General features: G+C 32.9%; 3 protein-coding genes across 6 annotated transcripts; 2 read left to right on the top strand and 1 right to left on the bottom strand.

Moving 5' to 3' along the window:
• The first annotated feature begins 535 nt into the window (after window positions 1–535).
• Window positions 536–8,683, top strand: LOC108329365 (glucose-6-phosphate 1-dehydrogenase, cytoplasmic isoform). 3 transcript variants are annotated; one of them, XM_017563537.2, is made up of 16 exons: window positions 536–696; window positions 1,225–1,431; window positions 1,743–1,828; window positions 2,196–2,262; window positions 2,380–2,566; window positions 3,180–3,337; window positions 3,421–3,489; window positions 4,228–4,286; window positions 4,561–4,597; window positions 5,100–5,171; window positions 5,445–5,592; window positions 5,747–5,842; window positions 7,335–7,405; window positions 7,840–7,955; window positions 8,195–8,240; window positions 8,321–8,683. In XM_017563537.2, the coding sequence occupies exons 2-16, from the start codon at window positions 1,255–1,257 to the stop codon at window positions 8,486–8,488; spliced, it is 1,557 nt and encodes a 518-aa protein (XP_017419026.1). In that variant the 5' UTR covers window positions 536–696; window positions 1,225–1,254; the 3' UTR covers window positions 8,489–8,683. The 3 variants fall into 3 exon arrangements, with proteins under 3 accessions (XP_017419026.1, XP_052729478.1, XP_052729479.1); XM_052873518.1 differs by having other exon boundaries at window positions 558–726; XM_052873519.1 differs by lacking the exon at window positions 536–696 and adding an exon at window positions 971–993.
• Window positions 8,684–9,577: 894 nt separating this feature from the next.
• On the bottom strand, window positions 9,578–11,845 carry LOC108328457 (putative E3 ubiquitin-protein ligase RING1a). Of its 2 annotated transcripts, none has more exons than XM_017562328.2 (6): window positions 11,538–11,845; window positions 11,234–11,304; window positions 10,992–11,155; window positions 10,849–10,898; window positions 10,438–10,512; window positions 9,578–10,320 (listed from the first exon to the last, which is right to left on the bottom strand). In XM_017562328.2, the coding sequence occupies exons 1-6, from the start codon at window positions 11,795–11,797 to the stop codon at window positions 9,804–9,806; spliced, it is 1,137 nt and encodes a 378-aa protein (XP_017417817.1). In that variant the 5' UTR covers window positions 11,798–11,845; the 3' UTR covers window positions 9,578–9,803. The 2 variants fall into 2 exon arrangements, with proteins under 2 accessions (XP_017417817.1, XP_017417816.1); XM_017562327.2 differs by having other exon boundaries at window positions 11,234–11,313.
• Window positions 11,846–19,312: 7,467 nt separating this feature from the next.
• On the top strand, window positions 19,313–20,900 carry LOC108328192 (F-box protein CPR1). Its single transcript, XM_017562013.2, has one exon. The coding sequence runs from the start codon at window positions 19,469–19,471 to the stop codon at window positions 20,675–20,677; it is 1,209 nt and encodes a 402-aa protein (XP_017417502.1). The 5' UTR covers window positions 19,313–19,468; the 3' UTR covers window positions 20,678–20,900.
• Window positions 20,901–21,977: the final 1,077 nt, after the last annotated feature.

Below are 21,977 nucleotides of genomic sequence, written 5' to 3' on the forward strand. Positions count from 1 at the left end.
CTAGAGTCAAATATTTTCTTAAAATAAAAAATTAAATTAAAAAATAAAAATATTTTTTTTAAATAAAAATATTGATAAAGTGTGATCAAATACATACATTAAAAATTTTAATCATAAAAAGTAAAATACTTTTATATAAACTAAAAGGTAATTAGCACATAAGTTAATTTATAAAATTATTTGAAAATTAGTTTTTCAAATGATTATAATATACACATAGATTAATTTCAATTCGTGTTTCTTCTCTTCCAAACTAATTTCTCTTTAATTTATATCAAAGAAGATAAATAAAATTTGACTTTATGTCACCGTTGGTAGTTAGTCTGAAAATGTCAAAAGGAAGCATATGTTTCAGTGAAAAGAATTAACAGTGCAATTTTGTACAGAAACAATTATTTTTCTGTATTCCTAAAGCACTTTATCCGCATGATCCAAATTAGGGGTCTGAACAGAAAAAACGAAAGTTTGGAGGAAATGCAGAAATAAGTAAAAGACTAAATATGCGTCAGCAATGAGGGCTCTGACCCATGAGCTGACATTGGCAACAATTACTACAGAGATAGTTGGTGAAGAAACCAGCAACTGTTTGAGTTTTCCAGCTTAAAAGACTCTCTTCTCCTTTTCAATTCTCTCCCTCAAACAACACAGTCTTATCATCAAAATCAGCCACTGTTTCAGCTAACTCTCCATCACTTGGTACTTCCCCTCTTGCTCCTTGCATGTCTGGTGAAGAATCACCCTTTTTTTCATGATTTTTTTATATCTTTCCACATGCAAAATCTCTTTCTTCCCGATCTTTTCTTTCTTTCTTATTTTTTTCTCTCACTTTGCTTTCAAGATTGATTCTAAATTCCAGTTGTTTTTGCTATTCTGGATTCTAATTGTTTTTATTCTTTTTACCCCCTTCTGGGTGAGTTTCAGAATATGATATTTTAGTCTTGGTGAGTAATGTCTGAGATTGGACTGAAATCACTGTATTCACCATTCGAAAGGGTATTTATTTGGATGTTTTTATTTTTTTACTGTTTGGATTGGTGATGCTTTCTCAGATTGCACTTTTGGATGCCATATTATGGATAATCAGGGTCATCGTCCCTGTTGCTTACTCAATTCTGGACACATCATTATTCAGTTTATCTTTATCAATAGAATCTGTTATAGATATTAGCATATAATTTCTTATCAGATACTGATTAGATCACACTAATTACCAATTTATTTCAGTGGTTCAAGTAATTCTGGTGCTTCTAGAAGATGGGAACAAGTGAATGGCACATTGAACGAAGAGCTAGCTTTGGCAGTGAATCCGCAATAGCAAGAGAGACAGGAAATGTACCTGAAACTGGGTCCCTCTCTATAGTTGTACTTGGTGCCTCTGGTGATCTTGCTAAGAAGAAGACTTTTCCCGCACTTTTTCACCTATATCTGCAGGTAAAGCAGAATCTTGATGGATAATGCTAGCTTTTGATAACAGTTGTCCAAGTGAGGAATATCAAGTGCTGATGATCATGTAACTGATCATGGACTGATACCGGACTAAGGGACACATTGCAGAATGTGTTTCATAATAATAAGGAGACTCTTTTGTGTGAAAAGATTCTATTCACTTGTTCTACATGTTTCTGACATCAAAATTAAATGTCAATTACTATTTCGTCATTTTGTGGAAAATATCTTGGAATATTTTATAAGATTGTTTTCTTAAAGCAACTTTTTCTAACTTTTAGCGTCCTTATTTGCAGGGATTCCTACCACCAGAAGAAGTTCATATTTTTGGCTATGCAAGGACAAAAATCTCTGATGATGAATTAAGAGATCGGTTGCGGAGGTGAGACTTTTTTTGTCAAAATAAAAGTCTATATCCTTTTGTAGGAATTTCTTGAATAGTAAATAAATTATATATATATATCACTTGGAGCCTTCAACTTCAGAACTGTTGATGTTAATTTGATGTTACTAGATTGTGTTTGTAACTGCAGTTCTGTCCTTTAAATTGTGGAAGTAGTTAAACATACTTGAAGGATCTTTATTTTCTTTTAGCCAAACAATTTATTGTGAAATTTTTTCTGTGAACAATGTGCTTCTTTCACCAAGTTGTTTTACCGTATGCTTCATCCTATCCTATTAGCTCAAGTATTCTCTTGATACATGTTTAAACTATTTCTAAACCTAGCAAAATATGATTTGATGTGCAGCTATCTTGTTCCTGGAAAAGGTGTATCCCCCCAACAGTTGGAGGATTTAGAGAAGTTTTTAAAACTGGTTAGTACTATTTGGTTGTCTTGAACCATTTTACTAATATTATGTTGATCACACGTAACCCTTTTTTTGGTTGATTTAAAAATTATGATTCCCTGTCTCCCCATTACTTCTTTTTAGATCAAATATGTATGTGGCTCTTATGATTCTGAGGATGGCTTTCGCCTGTTGGATAAAGAGATTTCAGAGCATGAATATTTGAAAAACAGTGTAGAGGGATTATCTCGGAGGCTTTTCTATCTTGCTCTTCCTCCTTCTGTATATCCATCTGTTTGCAAGATGATCAAGACTTGTTGCATGAATAAATGTAAGTTTCTATCATACAATGTATGATATTGATAATTACCTTTTTGATTGCAAATATTTTAAAGGACCACTTGCTTTATATTGAGGGAGGGGGTCCTGGATAGGATCGCAACAGTGATCCATAGTTCAACAACTGTTGGGATAATGCTTGGTCAAACATTAGTCTTCTCCGAACCACAGGATCTACTCTAAGAAGCTCTTATACTTTTATTTAAATATAGGATACTTGTGTACTTTCCTGCAAGATCTTTTTCCTGACAATAATGGTGCTAATAGAGGTTATTGCTTAGAGATATAGCTCCTTCCAGTGGTTGGTATAAGATTTTGGCTTCACAAGATAGCTACTGGTGGCTGTATTATATTTATAGCTTTTAGATAATAGGAAAGAATAATGAAAAAAACTTGAACTTTGTGTTAGGTAGCTAGCATTTGCAAAACGGACTTTTGGCTTCAAATCATCTTCAGTCCCATTTCTTTATCAGCACAGACTAAAACTTTTTGTGACGAGAACAGTTGTCTTTGCTATATTCCTTTACATTTCAAGGTTTCTATCTATTATCCACAAATCTAATTCTGTTTGTATTGATATGGCTGCGTCTGGTTCCTTTTCTTAGCTGATCTTGGTGGATGGACGCGTGTTGTTGTTGAGAAACCTTTTGGTAGGGATCTACAATCTGCTGAGGAACTCAGTACTGAGATCGGAAAGTTGTTTGAGGAACCACAGATTTACCGTATTGATCACTACTTGGGAAAGGAACTAGTGCAGAATTTGGTATTTAATGATTGGGCAATGCCTTCTAATTTGTTTCAAGAATTTTTTCTGATGATTAATCTATTTCATTTAACCCCTGGCAGTTGGTACTTCGCTTTGCAAATCGGTTTTTCTTGCCTCTTTGGAACCGTGACAACATTGACAATGTGCAGGTGAGAACTTTTAGTTGTTGAAGAGTTACAATTTTGGGTTAAGAGTTAATTAAATTTTCTCCATTCAATTTGTTCTTACCGAAAATAAGCATGGTTCTCCCAATATGGAAAAAGGTGGTATTCATGAGAAACCAAATTTGTACTTCTAAGAATTGATTGCAGAGTTGTTGGTGAAGACGAAGAGCAGATTTATTTGTAGAAGATTCTCCAACATTAAGTCATTAAGAACAAGAGAAATTATAGAATACATGAATATAAAAGTGAATAAGAGAATTTCATGATATGGATATGTATTTATAGACTTTTAAGCCCTTGAATAAAGACAGAAAAGATAATGAAAATAAGTATGAGATATAGTTGATTATTGATTTACGTAGAAAAGAAAATATCATTATTCAATTATAACGAATATTTTCTTATCATATATATATATATATATATATATATGTTATTTGGATAGCATATAAATAATTTGTTAGATATATTAAGTTAGAAAAATATCTCTGAATATCTCTAAATATCTACACAACTGAAGTTAGGAAAGGTATTGCTTGTCAAGCACTGGCAATTCATAGTCTGCCCTATCATATCTATCCACCTTTTTTTCATTCTTCATGTTTTACAACAATCTCAAATATGGCTTAACTGTCTTTTGTTGCCTTATCCATTTAACTACTGCATTACCAAAGTTGGTAAGCCATTCTTTTAAACTTGAATGGGCTGTTAACTGTATTGCAGATAGTTTTCAGAGAGGATTTTGGAACTGAAGGCCGTGGAGGATATTTTGACCAGTATGGGTATGTGCGGAAATTTGATTAAGCGAAGTTATCAAATGACTAGTGATTTCCAATTGTAGATTATGGAATGAAATGATAATGAAAGAAAACAAGTTTCTGCTTGCCAATTTTATTTTTGTTGCTGATAGTGAAAGAAATTTCTAATTTTGTTCCTACTATCTTCCATGGTTGAAATATTTTGGTGGATTTTTCAATAATTATTTTTAAAATGTTATAATTATTTATTGCAGTAAAGGAACCAAAACCGTCAATTTACTGTGTTTTTATTTTGCAGAATTATTCGAGATATTATTCAAAACCATCTGCTGCAGGTGATGCCCTGATTTTAATGAAAGAATTTCATATACTGGCTTTTATAATTATGATTGTATTATGAAGTACGAACTTCTAATGAATAATGAGATACAACAATAATACTTGAATTCACGTCTCTCGACGGTTGAAATTTTGTTAAGGGTGTGCTTGACATAACCAAATCTTAGCATAAAACCTTCAGTGCTACAATGTTCAAATAAGTATTTTATTAGCAGTGATCGAAACTACAACTGTTAACTATTTAATGTGCACTGAAGGAAACTTTGGCATTTGAAAAGATAAATAAAAGGAAAGTACTCAAACTAGTAATTCAAAGATTGAACTGTGGAAAGCCTTGTGCCGATGCTTTTGATTTGCTGAATATCTTAAAATCGTCACTTAAAATTTACTTTTATAATGTACTAAAGAAATTCCAAATGCAAAATGGTATCCATTAATGAATTCATCAGAAATTTATCAGCCAAATATATTTTTCTCTTTATTTTTCTACCAACTCAGGTTCTTTGCTTGGTTGCTATGGAAAAACCAGTGTCTCTCAAGCCTGAGCACATTCGGGATGAGAAAGTGAAGGTGTGCCTCTTTCCATTCAATTTTACTTGAATTATTACTCATTTCTCGTGTATTCCTCCTATCTAATCCGAGCGCTAAGTAATCAATATCAGTACCAATCTCTTGCTCTTTTTTTAAATTTAATTTTGCATACTAGCGCTGCATCAGAGGGATATTTTAGTAACTCGAATACTGAGACTTTTCATGTTGCATTTTATGGCTACCTTGTTTTTGAGATAAGTCATGGAAGCCTCTATAGATTATAACTCTTTCGGGTTGATATGAAAAGTGCAGGTTCTTGAATCAGTGCTCCCTATTAGAGATGACGAGGTTGTTCTGGGACAATATGAAGGCTATACAGATGACCCAACTGTGCCTGACGAATCAAACACCCCAACATTTGCTACTGTTATTCTGCGAATTCACAATGAAAGATGGGAAGGTCAGATGAAATTTCAGCATTTCTTACTAAAAAGAAATAGGATACCGGAGTATCTTTTAATTTCTGTGATACTAAATATTTGGAAAGTAAATGAAGTTCAAATTCATTCTAGTGCCTAAAAGAAGTATAATTTTTTTTCTCTCTTTTGCATCAGGTGTTCCTTTCATACTAAAAGCAGGGAAGGCCCTAAATTCTAGAAAGGCTGAGATACGGGTCCAATTCAAGGACGTTCCTGGTGATATTTTCAAGTGTATGTCACTATAACTTTTAACATCTCGGTCTCTTTAACATGTTTTGGCTTGTCATGTATCTTTTGTTTGCTGCACTCTACATCAATCTTGAAAGTGAAAGTGGATTCCGATATAGTAAAGAATGTCATTATTTTGAAATATAAGATGATAGGAGGTGACCTGAAAAACCAGAGTAGAAATAAAAGAAAAGGTTGTGAATTAAAGACCTATGTAAGCAAAGGGTTGGATAAAAATGAATATCCATAGAAGATTTTCTTTTCATTTACTAAATAAACATTAGCGGGTAGAGGAAGTGAGGGTGACATTTTGTTAGAGTGCAAAGGGGATAAGTATGAAGAAAAAGTGGGGGAGAGTGATAGGCTGGAACAAAGAAGGTTTGGGGCCTATGGCGACGGAGGCTTGCAGACCCTCAGTCTGCTTCATCATTTTCACTAATGCTTCTATTTTTGTTTCTTCTTTAAAGAGGGGTGAAGTGTAGCGAACAATCTGTTTATTTATCATCTATCCAGTCTATTTAGAAGAAAATTCATCCAAACCATCCATTAGAAAATTAAAACAAGAAGGACTAAATCAATTATATCAATTTATTTTTACCATGATTAATGATCCATTCATTATTTTTCAAAATCTAATGGATCCTCCCATCAATACTCAATGAATAAAATATGATCCAACCAGTTTTTTTTTTAACCAACTATTTCTTAAACCCTAAACAGTTTGTAAAAAAGTATTTTTAAAATTTGTTTTACAATTTCTTTCTGAAAATTGTTTTAAAAGCATATTGTTACTTTTCAAAAATATATCATTTTTATGGATGGGTTGGATATCCACCCATGAAAAAATTGTTAATGAATGGATTGATGGAATGGATCAAGATGGATTTGATTTTTAATTAAACTTTTTAATAGATCAAATTAGATTAATAATTTTTTTATTCAATTCTTTAGATCCGAAATAAAATTTATGGCATCCATTAAGTTGGCCACCGCAGGGTTACCCTGAATTACATAGATAACAATCTTCCCAAACTGATGATGACATTTTCTACATATACAGAGAATAGTTTTCTGGGTTTTTCAATAAAATATTGTGTGCATTTGTTGGCTCCTATCATTCTAGTTTTTTGTGATGAGTTGTGATAGTCTAGGAGGATGTCATTTGCATCTTGGTGAGTTATCTGTTGTCTTGATTGAAAAGATTATTCCTTGTTTCTTCTGTTTGAAGAAGTTGGCAACATTTGATATTGATGATTATTGCACTACTCAAACATATTTTCACTCTAAACTAATCTTATTTCAGTGGAAACTGGCAAATTTTAGATGGGTGATTTCATCTCCATATTCCACAATTACAAAGGAGACACCTATTCTTTACGTGTTTGTCCATTATGAATACACATACTATTAAATCATTGTTTGCTTGAATATATTCTTCATTTTCATAAAAAATGCTAGTTTAGCATAAACATGACTATGAATTTTAATATTTTAGGTCAAAAGCAAGGGAGAAATGAGTTTGTTATCCGCCTCCAGCCTTCCGAAGCTATTTACATGAAGCTTACGGTGAGGCAGCCCTTCTAATGTCCCATAATGAGATTGATCATGCCACTTGTTTGATCTGATTCATTGTTACAGTTCTCTTTTATATGTTATATTAATTTATTTAGGATCTGAAGTAGAGCACTGAAAGAAGGAGTTTGCTTTATAGGGTGAATGTTCGTGTACTGGATATATTATATATATATATATATATATATATATATATATATATATATATATATATATATTTCACAACAGAGTTTAGAATAATTTTTCTACAAATGTAAATAGAATAATATGCTTGTTTTTTTATTGTTGCTTCGACCAAATCTATTTGCCAAACTATTGAAGAAGTTCATCCATCTACTAGTTTTCTGTCAAATAACACTTGAAGAAATACTTCATGGTTAAATAAAATAAATATTATGAACTGACTTGTTGAATGTCTTATCATGCAGGTCAAGCAACCTGGACTAGAGATGTCTGCAGTTCAAAGTGAACTTGACTTGTCATATGGACAACGGTATCAAGGGGTAACCATTCCAGAGGCTTATGAACGCCTAATTCTTGACACGTATGTTCCTTTTCCTTGTTCATAGTTACAGCTTGTCAATGGTTTCTAGCGGAATACCGATGCAGATGGATGTATAAGAGGTCCTTTGTAAACTATTCTTATACATAACTTGATACACAGAAGTCCACCGAGCAGTAGTGATAGAACTGCAAGCATTGCATTACTTAGAAATATGTTCTGCTGTCATAAACAAATAGATGAACATTAAATAACAACGGAAATTGGATTGTTTTTGGCAGAATTAGAGGTGATCAGCAACACTTTGTCCGGAGAGATGAGTTGAAGGTAAGATGATTACATGCTTGATAGAGTGTTGCAAAAGTGTTTGCTTCACAAACTTAATGCCTTTATGGTTGTCTTATCAGGCATCGTGGCAAATCTTCACCCCACTTTTGCACAGAATTGATGATGGGGAGTTCAAGCCAATCCCTTACAAAACAGGAAGCAGAGGTCCTGCAGAAGCAGATCAGTTACTTGAACAAGCTGGCTATGTTCAAACACATGGCTATATATGGATCCCTCCTACCTTGTAGAGTGATCAAATGTTATAAAATGGGGAAGTTTTAGTTGGTCATGAATTCACAATAAGCTTGAAAGGGTTCCCTATGAAGCACTCCTCATGGATGTGCATCAAGCATTTCAATTTATGTTAAGAGTGTTTTGAGGTAGTTTGTGTAATAGATTTGTCTTTCGATGCAAAATAAATGGAAAATGAAGTTTTTCTACTATACTACTAATGGCATCAGGTGTTAATTTCGGTCTGACGTGTCCAAGGCACACAGGATCATGTTATTCTAATTTTTTCGGCCAATTGTTTTAAATTTCAGATAAAATTAAAATTATTCACTATTTGAAATTTTGGTCTAGTTCATTAACTTTAAAAATACAGAAATTTAGTCTTTTTAATCATTTTATTTAAGTTTAGTTGACTTCAAACGTGTTTTTTAACTAATATTAAAGTCAAAATATATTAAACAGTGTAAAAAAATTAAATATTACGATGGAAAACGTTTGAAAAGTTAAATAAATTTAATAAAATTTAGTTAAAAAAATTCAATTCATGTATTTTTATGATTAAGAAATTAAATTGGACTAAAATTTTAGAAAAAAAATTAATTTTAAAAGTTAAAAGATAAAAAACATATTTAATTATTCTAATTTTTATAGCAAGCAAATCAATTAGGCACTGGTCATAAATATATTTTAATTTTATTTTAGAAGACGAAATAGGATAAAAGACTCTTTGCACATTCGTATTACATTATTATAACAAAAATAATATTTTAAAGAAAACTATATAGGAAATGTATTTAAAATTTCAGATTATACAGAGAAATTTTAGTAAAAGTATATTTCACAATTAATAATGCAGAGTAAATTTTTAAGTTTTTCAAATACTAATTTTATCATTACATGTATAATATGTCTTCTGATATAATCATCCTTTTCTCAATAAAATGCGACTCGAACAAAACTGTTTTTGCTTTTACAACCTTTAAGAACGGTCGGTGTTAATGTAGGAGTTGATGAAATTTGCAAACATCGACAAAGTTAAGATGGCTCAGAAACATCAGAATTCAGGATGCTGGTTAGAGTTTGCACAATTTAGTTTGAACCCTCAATTCAAAACCAAAACAGTGCACTTCAAATATAAATAATTAAAATGCTACATTGTCAACAGTACAACAGTCTCTCTAGCAAAATTTTTAGTTAACTAAGTTGAGTTTGCACAGTTCAGTTTGAAAACCAAATACACAAAGATCACGATAATGAACTACAGTTGTAACATTTCTTCATGGTTAACGGTCTCTATGGTGCAAAATATTTTTCCGCACATTCATCCGAGGATTATCTTCTTCTGTCACGAGTCCTAGGATTCATGGCTCTTGAGGCCATAGCCCTCAAATTTGCTCTTGCAAAAGACGGTGAAGGTAGCCTAATAGTCTGTTCCTGGCTGCTCCCCCTAAAGGTTTGGATGAACTCTTCTCTCTGCAACCTTAGAGCCAAAGCTGCATCCTGATCTTGGCTAGTAGGAACCCCTCTTCTTGTTCTCATTCGAGTTGTTCCCGGGCTTTGTTCAACAATTTCTCTCTGTAACCTTCTAGCCAATGCAGCATCCTCATCCTCCTGTGTTGTTGATGTCACTGCCACACTCTTCCTTGAATTGTTTCTGCTTGATGCCCCACCAGAAGCTTGTATGCTTGTATTCCTTAGGTTAGCATAAAATGCTGTTTGAGGACTCAGATTTTGAGCTTGTTGGCGACTATTCAAGGAGCGGGCTGCTTCTCTTGCCTCAATTTCTTGGGGAAACAGGAGCTGGATTGTGTTCCAGAGGACTGTGTTTACCGTGCATGATCGTCCATTGCTGCAATTGATCAAGAGGGATTATATAAATAAGCCACCTATTTAGAATGCTTCTGGGACAGAAATTAATTGAAAACATATATTTTTGTAAAGTGAAAGAAAAATAATAGAGTAACACCTTATTAATTGCCTGCATTTGGGGCACTTTTTGCCACACTTATCTGCAGCAGATCGTAGACATTTTCTACAGAAGCTGCAAAATTGTAAAACATAAATTTGGTACCCCAAGAAAAAATTACTAGCTTAGTTGTCTGCAATAGCTGAAAAACTGTATTCACACCAGAAATGTAGTAGTTCATATAATGTTAAAATTAGTTTCCGAAATAGCTGAAAATTTGTAGATTCTATATCAGAAATCTAGAATTTAATATATTAAAAATTAAATTGAGTACCCCTAAAGGATTTTTTCTAGAATAAATTTCTGCAAAGGATGAACAATCGTAGATTTCTTGACAGAAATCTATTAAATTGGGAAATTCTAGCGATTTGAATGGATCAAAGAAAAAGTTCAGTTTGGTTGGGTGTTTACCTGTGACCACAAGGAGTGGTACTTGGCTCAAAGCATATTTCCAAACAAATCTGCAAAAAAACATACACGTCACATTCATACCGAAAAAAAAAATTATGAAACTAGATCAAAATCAGCACCAATAAACATCATAGGGCTCTTACAGCACAGGAAAGTTCGTCCCTAAGTTTATCAATGCAGGGTAAAGCAGAACTAGAAGAAGGGGCACCCGGGTTCTTCTCTTTCGATTCATTCCCATCCCCTCCTCCTCCTTTTCTTCCCTCGTTATTAACACCAGCCCTTTCTTCCTTCTTCTTTCTCCCACTTTCTGTTCATCGAAGCAATTAGTCACAACACAAGAAAGCAAACAACTATAAAATTGAGACTTCTAAGATAGTGAAATCACCCTTTTTGGGAGTTTCTTCTGCATCAAGATCAAGAATTACAGGGATTGGTTGTCGTGAAGTCCTCCAAGTTCTACGTATCCTAAAACCAGAGTTATTGAGAAAAAAAAATCTTTACCAAGAAAAAAGACAAAAAGAATGACAAAAAAAAAAAAAGAATATAATTGATAGGTATTTTTTATAGGCTCTTCGATCAATATTAAGGTTTCATCCCAAATTATTTTTCATTTTGCACTAGAGGGTAACATTGGTAACCTATGTTACGAAAATTGCATCTAAGTTTTGTCGAGAAAAAAGAGACACTACCTTGATGAGTTGGTGGATGGAGAACTGGAATTCAAAAGAGAGCGTTTCTTGTGCTTGGAATCTCTAACTGGCGTGTCTTCAACGATGAGGCTGGCCAATAACAGTGCCTCTTCATCCCAACCAGCCATAGCAGCTGCAGATTTGAACCTTGGGGATAAAAGGGTCGCCATGTTTTGGACATTGGAATCTGTTAATGGGATCTTTTGGCTTCTGGGGCTGCGTTTCTGTTCTCCGTTAACTGCCATTCTTTTGTTCTCCATATCTCTCCTGGACTTTGTCACGGTTAAAGGAAAACTGGGGGGCAATAGTCGCACACTCACACAGTACCGACAATTGTTTTGAATATTTATATTTATCCAACGGTCTGCTTATTTTGAATTCCTTTGTGGTTTGCCCACCCTAACGGCTATATTTTATAGAGTAATAATGTGATGTGATTTTTTCATTTTCGCTAGTTTATCACTGTAATTGCAATATAATGTTTAGAATTTAGAATGAATTTTATAATTGTAAGAAAAAGTTTAATTGAGAAACGGATAATAATCATATATTAGTTCATTTCATTACATAAAAAGTATCGAATTTGAGCATTATCAAATTCCACAATTTACTTTAGATAATGAATAATATATTTAAATAAACTTTTCTCTTAAACAGAAAAAAATAACATTAACTTATTTATAAACTTAAATTATCGATTGCATAATGTAATTTTTGGAACTTTTTTCTTATTTTTTAAACATGCATATAAGTTAATATTAAACTATAAAAAAAATTCTTTTTCCTTAATTATTATTATTTTCTATATATTATTATTTATTTAATAAATAATATTTATTTAATAATAATATTTTTCTTTAATTATTATTATTTTCTATATATATATATATATATATATATATATATAAAGGAACTTTGATATCTAACCAATTATAAAATTTTATAATTTTTCATATTTTAACTGAATTTATAAACTTACAACCTTATCTTATATTAAATTCAAGTAGATAAAATTAAAAATAACGTATTGATGTAAGCTCTCCAAGCTTTGTAGCATGATAGAAGCTAACCGAATACAGAAGAACCGGAATAAACATTGGATGCAGCGATATTGATGTGAAAATTGTTTGACGAAGGCTTGAGTGAAGCGATGGCAACCTCCTTGTGTTAGGTTGGCCAAACCTAAGAGATATGTATCGAGAGGTGCTTCTTCGAATGGATGGTGTAGAAATATGGTGGTAAATGATCCAAGAATGATGGGCTAAGGTGTGGATTGTGTAGAAACTCACAACCTTTAGGAAATATGGTGGTGGTGGCGTAGTGTTTGGTGGCTCTAAGAGAGGTAAGGCCAATTCAAGGAGGAATGTGACTAGAGGGACTTTTAGGATTGCTTTAGTCTTTATCTAATGTATGGCCAAATTTGGGCAGCATAACATTAATAAACTTTCAAGATTATTACAATGGTGGAGGCATCTCTTTATAGACAAAAGTGTCTCCTAAAACCCTAAAAGCAAAAGGAAACTCTAAAGGACAAGGCTTGGATGAATTTAGAGGCCTTCTAGGATAGAGACAAGTGTCCAAATCCTCTCCAATGGTAGAAGGACAAGTGGTCACTCATAAAGCAAAGTCTCTCCAATTCTAGAGTGTCATGTGGTCACTTCTAAAAGCAAATCCTCTCTAATGGAAGCATAACACATGACACACACTTTCCACTTGGTTTGAATGTCTAACTTAGGGAAAATCTTATGCTAATTAAGCCTTAATACAAGATTTAAACAAACCTACACTACATGGTAGAATACAATGGCCTAAACAACCTACACTACTCTTCAAGCTATACTCCATGATGGCTCCAAAGGTGGTCCACAAGGTAGAGTTGATATCATCTTCAAGGATGACTTTCACTCTTTTTGAAAGTGTTTGACCATGGCTAGGGGATTTGCTATCATTCCCTAACTCTTGAAAATGATTTGCCCTCAAATCTTCAACATGGGCTAAGGCAACTTCCTCTTCTTCATTACCTCCAATTCTCTCTTATTTTTCTGTCAGGGTCAAATACCCATTTTATAACACAAGTTAGAACAAGTGTTATAATAGTGAGTATGTGAAGGATATAGCTCCCATAAAGGATGCACCTTAAATCAAAATGAATGATTAAGGCCTTGGAAAGTAGGAGCATGTTTCTTGAAGATTTTATCTCCAACACAAGGATCTTTTGGGTCTTTTCTAGCCATGCTTTTAGAGGAAGATGGTAAGAAGAAGTTTATATCTTTACACAAGCCTTTGGCCCTTAACATCATAATTTTCTTGTTGGGGCATTCTTGAGACTTGTGCATCATGCTTTGACAGTTAGAACAAAATGTTTCTTTTATTTTTTTTTTCTTTTTACCTTCTTTTTCCCTTTCTTGTTCTATTTTCTTTCACATTTGTGCTTAATCCTCTTCTACTTGGGAAGGTGTGAGAAGATGAAGTAAAACTTTCTTTATTATGATTGATGATTATCTCATTGGTGCGACCATTATGTAAAGATTCTTTATCATAAAGCCAAGGACTTCCCAACAAAATGTGACAAGCATTCATAGGTATTATGTCACATAACATACTATCTTCATAAGTCCCTATGGATAGCTTGACCATCACTTGTTAATTAACTTCCATTTCATTGTCCTTATTGATCTATTGAAATTTATAACATTGAGGATAAGGAAAAGTAGCTAATTCAAGCCTGTTAATTAACCTAGTGCTACAACAATTTGAACATGAGCCACTATCCACAACAAAAGAACATTTGTTGTCTAAGATTTTACATCTAGTATGGAAGATGTTGTCTTTTTGGGTGAGCTCTTGTGAACTAGGTTGATTATGGAGAATGTTGTCTTCACAAGGATGAACATCCTCACTTGCACCTTCTTCTTGCTTCTTTGCGCTAATTCTCCCACTCTCACTCTCACTTTCTTCTTCTTGACTACTATAGGCATTATTACCCCTTATTATCATGGTTCTTTTGATGGGGCATTGTTAGACAATGTGACCTCTACCAAGACGCTTGACACATTGAATGTCACTAATGCGAGTGTGTGATGATATTCCCACCCTTGGTCTTTCTTTTTCTTTTTCTTCTCTCTTTTCTCTCCCTAGATTCCTAGAGGGTTCTACTTCTTCTACTTGTTTATCCTCCCTCTTGTAGTCTTTCTTAATGTTAGAGCTAGAGTGAAGCTTGCTTCTTAAAAGTTGTTGTTCTCCTTTGATGCTTAATTGTACCAAATCATTCAAATCTTGGTATGGTAGCAACTCCACTTTATCTCTAATTTCAAGGTTACGACCACTAAGAAACCTAGAAATGGTGATCTCACCCTCTTCTCTAATTCCTGCCCTTATCATATAGACTCCATCTTTTTCCTAGAATCCTCCACACTTAACTCTCTTTGTTAGAGCCTTTGGAGTTTATCCATTAGCTCTCTATTGTAGTATGAGAGTATGTGTCTCCTTCTCATGGTACTCTTGTGCTGGTCGGAAGTTGGAAAGCCTTCTTTCTCTAACTAGAGAAGCTCGCCAATGTAAAGCATTCCCTTGTTGCTAGCTTGAGTGTTAGTGAAGATCGCTTCCATTAAGAAACAATCATTTACTAGATAAACTACAACACACTAACAATTTTAATATTGGTTCACTCATTAGTGCTACATTTAGTTCTCCTCTAAGTTAACTTAAAAGGTTCCATTAAGTATTCAATGAAGTAAATTTGAGTGTTTTAAACCATGTCTAGTGTCCTTAGTCCTATTGAGTAACCACTATTGCTTCTGACTAGTTGAGTTTCACTCACTCTTGATTGCGTAGTATTATTCATCACTCCCGGTATCCTTAGACGCTTTTGGTATCACTCTGATATGTCATCTAGTTGAGTTTAACCTACTTCTAGTTGTGAATAATCTCTACTTACCCTAGACCAGCTGAGTATTCTCACCACTCTTGGTACCCCTGATCAGCGAATAACCTTTAGTTACCGTAGACCAGTTGAGTATTCTCACCACTCCTAGTATCCTCAATCAGTGAATAACCTTTTGTTACCCTAGACTGGATGACTATTCGCACCATTCCTAGTATCCTCACTTAGCGAATAACCTTCAATTACCTTAGACTGGATGAGTATTTGCACCACTCCTGGTATCCCTGATCAACGAATAACCTTCCGTTATGGTAGATCAGTTGAGTGTTCGCACCACTCTTGGTACTAGACACTCAACTCATCTAGGGTAACTAGAGGTTATTCATTGATTAATTTGTCAGGCCGTGTCCATGTTGTAGAACTTTAAAGGAAACTATCACAAATAAGGTGTTCCCTACTTTTAGTTGCATTCAACTTTCTCTCTTTCAAACAATTGCCACAAGTACATATAAACATCACTTCATCATCACTTCTACCCTCATTACATAGCTCAAATTGTATAAATTCTCTACTCCTTTCTCATAGTCAACACTGATGCTTGGTGAACTAATTCAATCCCGATCCATACGTATATATACTTAAATTGTGAGAACAATTTCAATAACCTTGCTTTTGTATTCAATGTGTGACCCGGTCCCATTCAAGAATATTCACTTTTTTTTTAGTTTATTGGTACATATAAATTTTAAATAATATATCTTAAATTTCAAGAAATTTTTCTAGCATTTCATATTGGTTTTTAGTTTACACAAAATGAAAGTAGTTATAAACCACAATCAAATATGCACATGAAGATCAATACAAAACATGGTTGACAAATATTAATGAATTTTAAGTTGTATATATTAAAGTGAAATTGTTCACACAATTTAAATATATATATATATATATATATATATATATATATATATATATATATATATATATATATATATATACACACACTAATAAACCTACTGAAAAGTGATTAATTTCTTAAATTGTCCATTAGACAATTCAAGATTCAATATATATAAATTATTAGTATTGTCTCCTTTTATATTAGTTTTTAGAAAATAAAATTTCTCTTAAAAACGTTGGTAACAATAAATAGTTTTCATATTAAATCTCAAACGAAAAACTAAAGATAACTTGATATAACAACAATCTCAAATAAAACAAAATAAATCAATAAATTTAAGCATATAATAATCACATATTTGAAAAAAAAATTCCATTACATAGGGCCATACTAAAACTAAAATTTTAAGATTTTAATAGGAACCTGAGAGTGTGAAACATTAGCAACAATGGAGGTAAAATCCTAGATGTGTTTTGGGAAGCTAATCAACCCACCATAATATAACAATACATGGACAACAAGGGCAGCGTAAAAATCAAAACTTTACTAACAAAGGACCCAAAAATTACATGAACCCTACCAAAAACACACAAAAATCGAATTAAGCACTCACCGGTTAGATGTTGAGTGGTGGCAGAGACTGGAGATGTAAAGGTAGACGGCAACGGAAAGAATTTCGTGAAGAAATAGAAGAAGAAGAGATGATGAAGAAGAAGAAATGGTGAAAAAGAGAGGAGGAAATGACAAGGAGAAGAAACTATGAAACAAAAGAAAAAGAAACTACAATGTTTTCACATAGAAGAATAAATGAAGGTCATTGTACAACTTTCGTGAATATTAACTCTGGACAAAATTTTAGGCCTCAGTTATTAGCAAAAGCAAATTACAAAGGGCAACAAGCTTTGGTCTTAAGAATAATTGAGACCTAAAACTCTACACTCATTGGCAAACTTGAAATTTTGGTGAACCTTTAGGTCTCAGATATTCAGAAGTCGAAGTCTAAAGGTATTTTTGCTTTAGTTTTCTCAACAATCGGGCCTATACCTCTTCTCTCAGATAAAGTAACTAAAAAAAAGAGTGAATTTTGAAAATTTAGCAAACCTTTAGGTCTCAATTTTTGAGAAACCAGACTATAAAGTTAGTTAGGCTTTGGATTTTCAAGAACCAGGGCCTATAAGTTCACAAAATTTTCAAAATTGCCGTCATGCTTTGATATGTTTTGTTTACTCTATAACTGAATCATATAAGGCAATTTTAAAAGCCAAAACTGCATTAGTGTGCCTTGATGCATTAGAAGAGCATAATGATTATGCTGCATAGGATGACATCATTAAGACACAATGTTGGGTTGTTGTTGTTAGTGGAAAAAAAAAGGAAGATTATATAGGATAAGACAACTTGCTGCAAATTTTACTAGTGGAAAAGCTACCCTCAAGCACCAACCATCTTTTTCCATTAGTGTTGAGGAGGTCATTATCAACTAATGCAACAACTAGAAGCATGTGATCAGGCTCGACAAAATCTGGTCATGAGATTCCTACCTTTTCTCAATTTGTCTTCAACAGCCTCATTCCAATAACATCCCAACAACAACCTACTATAGTCCAGCTCACCCTATTCAGCTACAATCTTAAAAGCAACAACACTCTCAAGAAAAAGAAAGTAATTATGATAACTATGTAGATTATTAGAATTTCTTTTCACCTTATTATGTATTTTTTGTATTAGATGGCAAATTTTTGCATGTCGATAGTTTGTCAAAAAATGCTATTACCGACGAATTTTCGTAGTTATTGACAAATAGTAGCTATGGATAAATCTAGCTTTTTTTATTGTTAGTTCATATGAACTTCTACTTGGATTATGCTCTCAGAGGTGACTTAGTCTTTTTGGATTCTTCTAACTATTTCTCTTGTTATAGGTCCCTTGAGTAGAGGTATATCATTACATATGAATTAAACTTTGTTAATTTTTCATTTTATAGCTTTAATTTAAAAAGAAAATAAAAGTAATTTTAAAGTTATATCATAAAAATATCCCTGCAAATATACATTTTATTTATTTTTTCCTCATAAAACTAGAAAAAAATAATCTCTTCGCATTTGAAATATTTCCTTTTGCAGATACATATTCTTTCCAAATTTTGAATCTTTCTTTATTTTTTATAAAAGTTAAAAACATCGTTTCAAATTACTATTTTTTTTCGTTTTTTTTAAATCTTCCTTTTCATAAATTTAAAAATATATATTTTCAAAATAAATCTTCCCCTTTCAATCAAATCAAAATAATTTTTTTTAAATTTTTTTCGTTTTTTCTTTTATGACAAAATAAATAAATAAATAACTATATGTGATCAAATAATAGCGATTTGTATTCGTTAATGAAATAGTTCCCTGTTGTATCTTAAAGCCATTATTTTAAATATGGATATGCTCAAAGTCTCCAACAATATCGATTATTGCTTTGGACTATCCATAGAAGTACCCATTACTGAAAAAAATTATCAAATCCGAAATAGACTTTTTTTCCTTTCCTTTCTTATATATAAAGGTCAAATTTCCTTTTGTCTTTAATTTCAAAGTGAAAAATTAATAATTCTAATAAATAAAAACTTAATTAAATTTTAAATTCTTCATAAATTTTAATATATTTAATTAAATGTTTATTAAAAAATATTTAAAATAATTATTTAAAATGTTATTGAGTCGGAATCCAGAAGATACAAATAAATGGTGAGACGACGCTAAAAGTCAGCATACGTATTACTATTAGCAAATTAAGCCTTATTAAAGCCACTGTGCTTGCAAATTGCAAAGTAATTCACACGGCTAAAACAATGAAATAAAGTAATAAAAATAATAGAAAAATATCTAGTTAAATCCATAATATATCTATTTCCACAAAAATATCTATTGAATTTCGTTTAGGTAACATCCATTACAATACCTTTATAATTGAAGATATTTTATTGACAGCCAAATTTGACCCGCATATTCGTTTTGAGATGAAGACAAATAAAACTAGACTTGCTTTAGTCACTTTCTAGTTACATATTGAATATGTTTTGAATCAGAATATAGAAGAGGCAAAACTCCGATTCAGAATTTCCATTGCTATTTGCAAGTGCTCAAAGAAGGTGGAGTTGTGATGGAGCTTTTGCCACGAGAATTGGTGTCCAACGTGTTCTCAAGGTTGCCAGCGAAGGTGTTGCTGCTATGCAAGTGCGTTTGCAAATCCTGGTTAGATCTCATAAGTGATTCTCATTTTGTTACCAATTACCCTCTTGTCTACAACAATCTTCAGAGCCAAGAGGAACATCTCTTGGTCATTCGAAGACCCTTTTTTTCTGGCCTCAAAACTTACATTTCTGTCCTTTCTTGGAACGTCAATGACCCCAAAGAACTCGTTTCGTCCAATGTTTTAAACCCTCCCTATGAGCACAACTCTGATTACAAATACTGGACCGAAATCATGGGTCCTTGCAATGGCATATACTTCCTTGAAGGAAATCCTAATGTCTTGATGAACCCTTCATTGGGACAGTTCAAGGCTTTGCCTGAATCCCATTTCACAAGTCCTCATGGGACTTATTCTTTCACAGATTATGCAGGCTTTGGATTCGACCCAACAACCAATGACTACAAAGTTGTTGTGATCAAAGACCTATGGTTGAAGGAAACAGATGAAAGACAACTTGGGTATTGGACAGCGGAGTTGTATAGCCTTAACTCAAACTCTTGGGGAAAAGTTGATTCTGCTCTCCCGCTCCCAATTGAAGTTTGGGGTTCTTCTCGGGTCTACACTTATTCCAACAACTGTTGCCACTGGTGGGGTTTTGTTGAAGACTCAGGTGTCTCGGAAGATGTTGTTCTAGCATTTGACATGGTCAACGAGTCCTTCAGGAAGATAAAAGTGCCAAGAATACGCGACTCTTCAGACGAAAAGTTTGCAACTTTGGCACCCTTTGAGGAATCTGCTTCAATTGGTGTTGTTGTTTACCCGGTGAGGGGCACAGAAAAGTACTTTGACGTGTGGGTGATGAGAGATTACTGGAACGAAGGGTCGTGGGTGAAGCTATGCAGTGTTGGACCCGTGCCAGTGATTTACAAGCTCGTGGGGTTTTATGGGGGCAATCGGTTTCTTTGGAAGGACAACAACGAAAGATTGGTGTTTTATGATTCGGAGAATACAAGGGATCTTCAGGTTTATGGAAAATATGATTCTATAAGGGCTGCAAAATATACAGAAAGTCTTGTTTCACTTCACAGGGGAAACGAGTTTAGTCACAAATGTTTATCATGTACTTCGGTTCCTGACCCTCTGCTACATGATAGTGAATATCTTATTTCTTTTTAGAAAATAAAACTGTGTTGCTTTTAGACAGTATTAGGTTCTTTGGTTTGTTTGCTTTGTTGCTTCTGGATCAGCCATGTTAGTTAGTTGCCACACGTTGCTGTAATTGGCCGATCACATAATGTATTGGATATATAAATATGTCAGCTTTCGTTGATCAAAACCATGTGCTGGTTGTAGTAGAATTTGGGTGTTCTGAATGTTAGACTTTGGGACTTTTGATTCATATGCATTGGTTCCCTTTAGAGTTACGCCATTGAAGTTGAAAAGGAAATATTTGTCATTTCTACTTGTTTTGCAAGTTGTGGAAATTTTTCCACTTAAAAAATCTTGACCAAGTTATCAATAGTCAATAGTGGCTTGCAGATTGTATTTATTTTTCTGTTTAGAAAAGGGAAAAGATGCAGTTTTATTGTTTGGAGTAAAACATTCTTATTCATTACAAAATTTTTAAAATATTAAACAATTTCCTAGTAGTTTTGTCTTTATAAAATTTGAATATATTTTTTAATATTTTCTAAAATTTAATTTTTTTTAAAGTTCTTTTAAGTGAAAATAATAGATAGAAACTTATAAGCAATAATAATAATTAGAAAACTTACATTGATAATAACCATAAATAGCGTTAGTTATATATTTAATCTTGTATTAAATATATATTTAGTTAAAAAAATATTAATAATTGATGTACGTTTGGCAAGTGTACCAATCGTAATTGTAGTAACAAAATATCGTCCTCTGGGATTGAATGAGTTGAGTACCAGTTTACTAACTTACTTAATTTTGAGTGATGAAATTTATCCAGTGAAATGATGAACATAAACAAGTGATGGAAATTCAAATGATATAAACAATGTTAGAGAATTGATTTCATACCTTTTCATATAATTTCCTCCCCTTTTCGATCGATGTGTAAATTATAATTATCCCTTTGAGTTTATTTAGAGCTTGTTTACCCCTAATCTCTTAATAGGCAAACGTATCCCTTGAATTTGAATCCCCAATCCCTTAGGCCAATTACAAATTCAACAAGATCATGAAAAACAATCATATCTCAATTCAAACTAACTAGTCCTGCCCAATTTCCCAATTGTGACAGTATCTAATCTGTTCTATTTATAAACGCAAGCAATTCCCAATCTCCCAACTGTGAAACTGCTCATAGGGTGAAAACATAAGAGTTAGAGGCTAAATCACAAATACACAAAACTTAGAACCAGAATCCTCAACATAGAAAAAGAAAACACTTAAACATCTAGGTCAAAACACCTAAACGCATGGCTAAACGTTGTTGTGCCTAAAA

Source organism: Vigna angularis, chromosome 2 (genome assembly GCF_016808095.1).
Source record: "Vigna angularis cultivar LongXiaoDou No.4 chromosome 2, ASM1680809v1, whole genome shotgun sequence".
Lineage (NCBI taxonomy): Eukaryota > Viridiplantae > Streptophyta > Magnoliopsida > Fabales > Fabaceae > Vigna > Vigna angularis.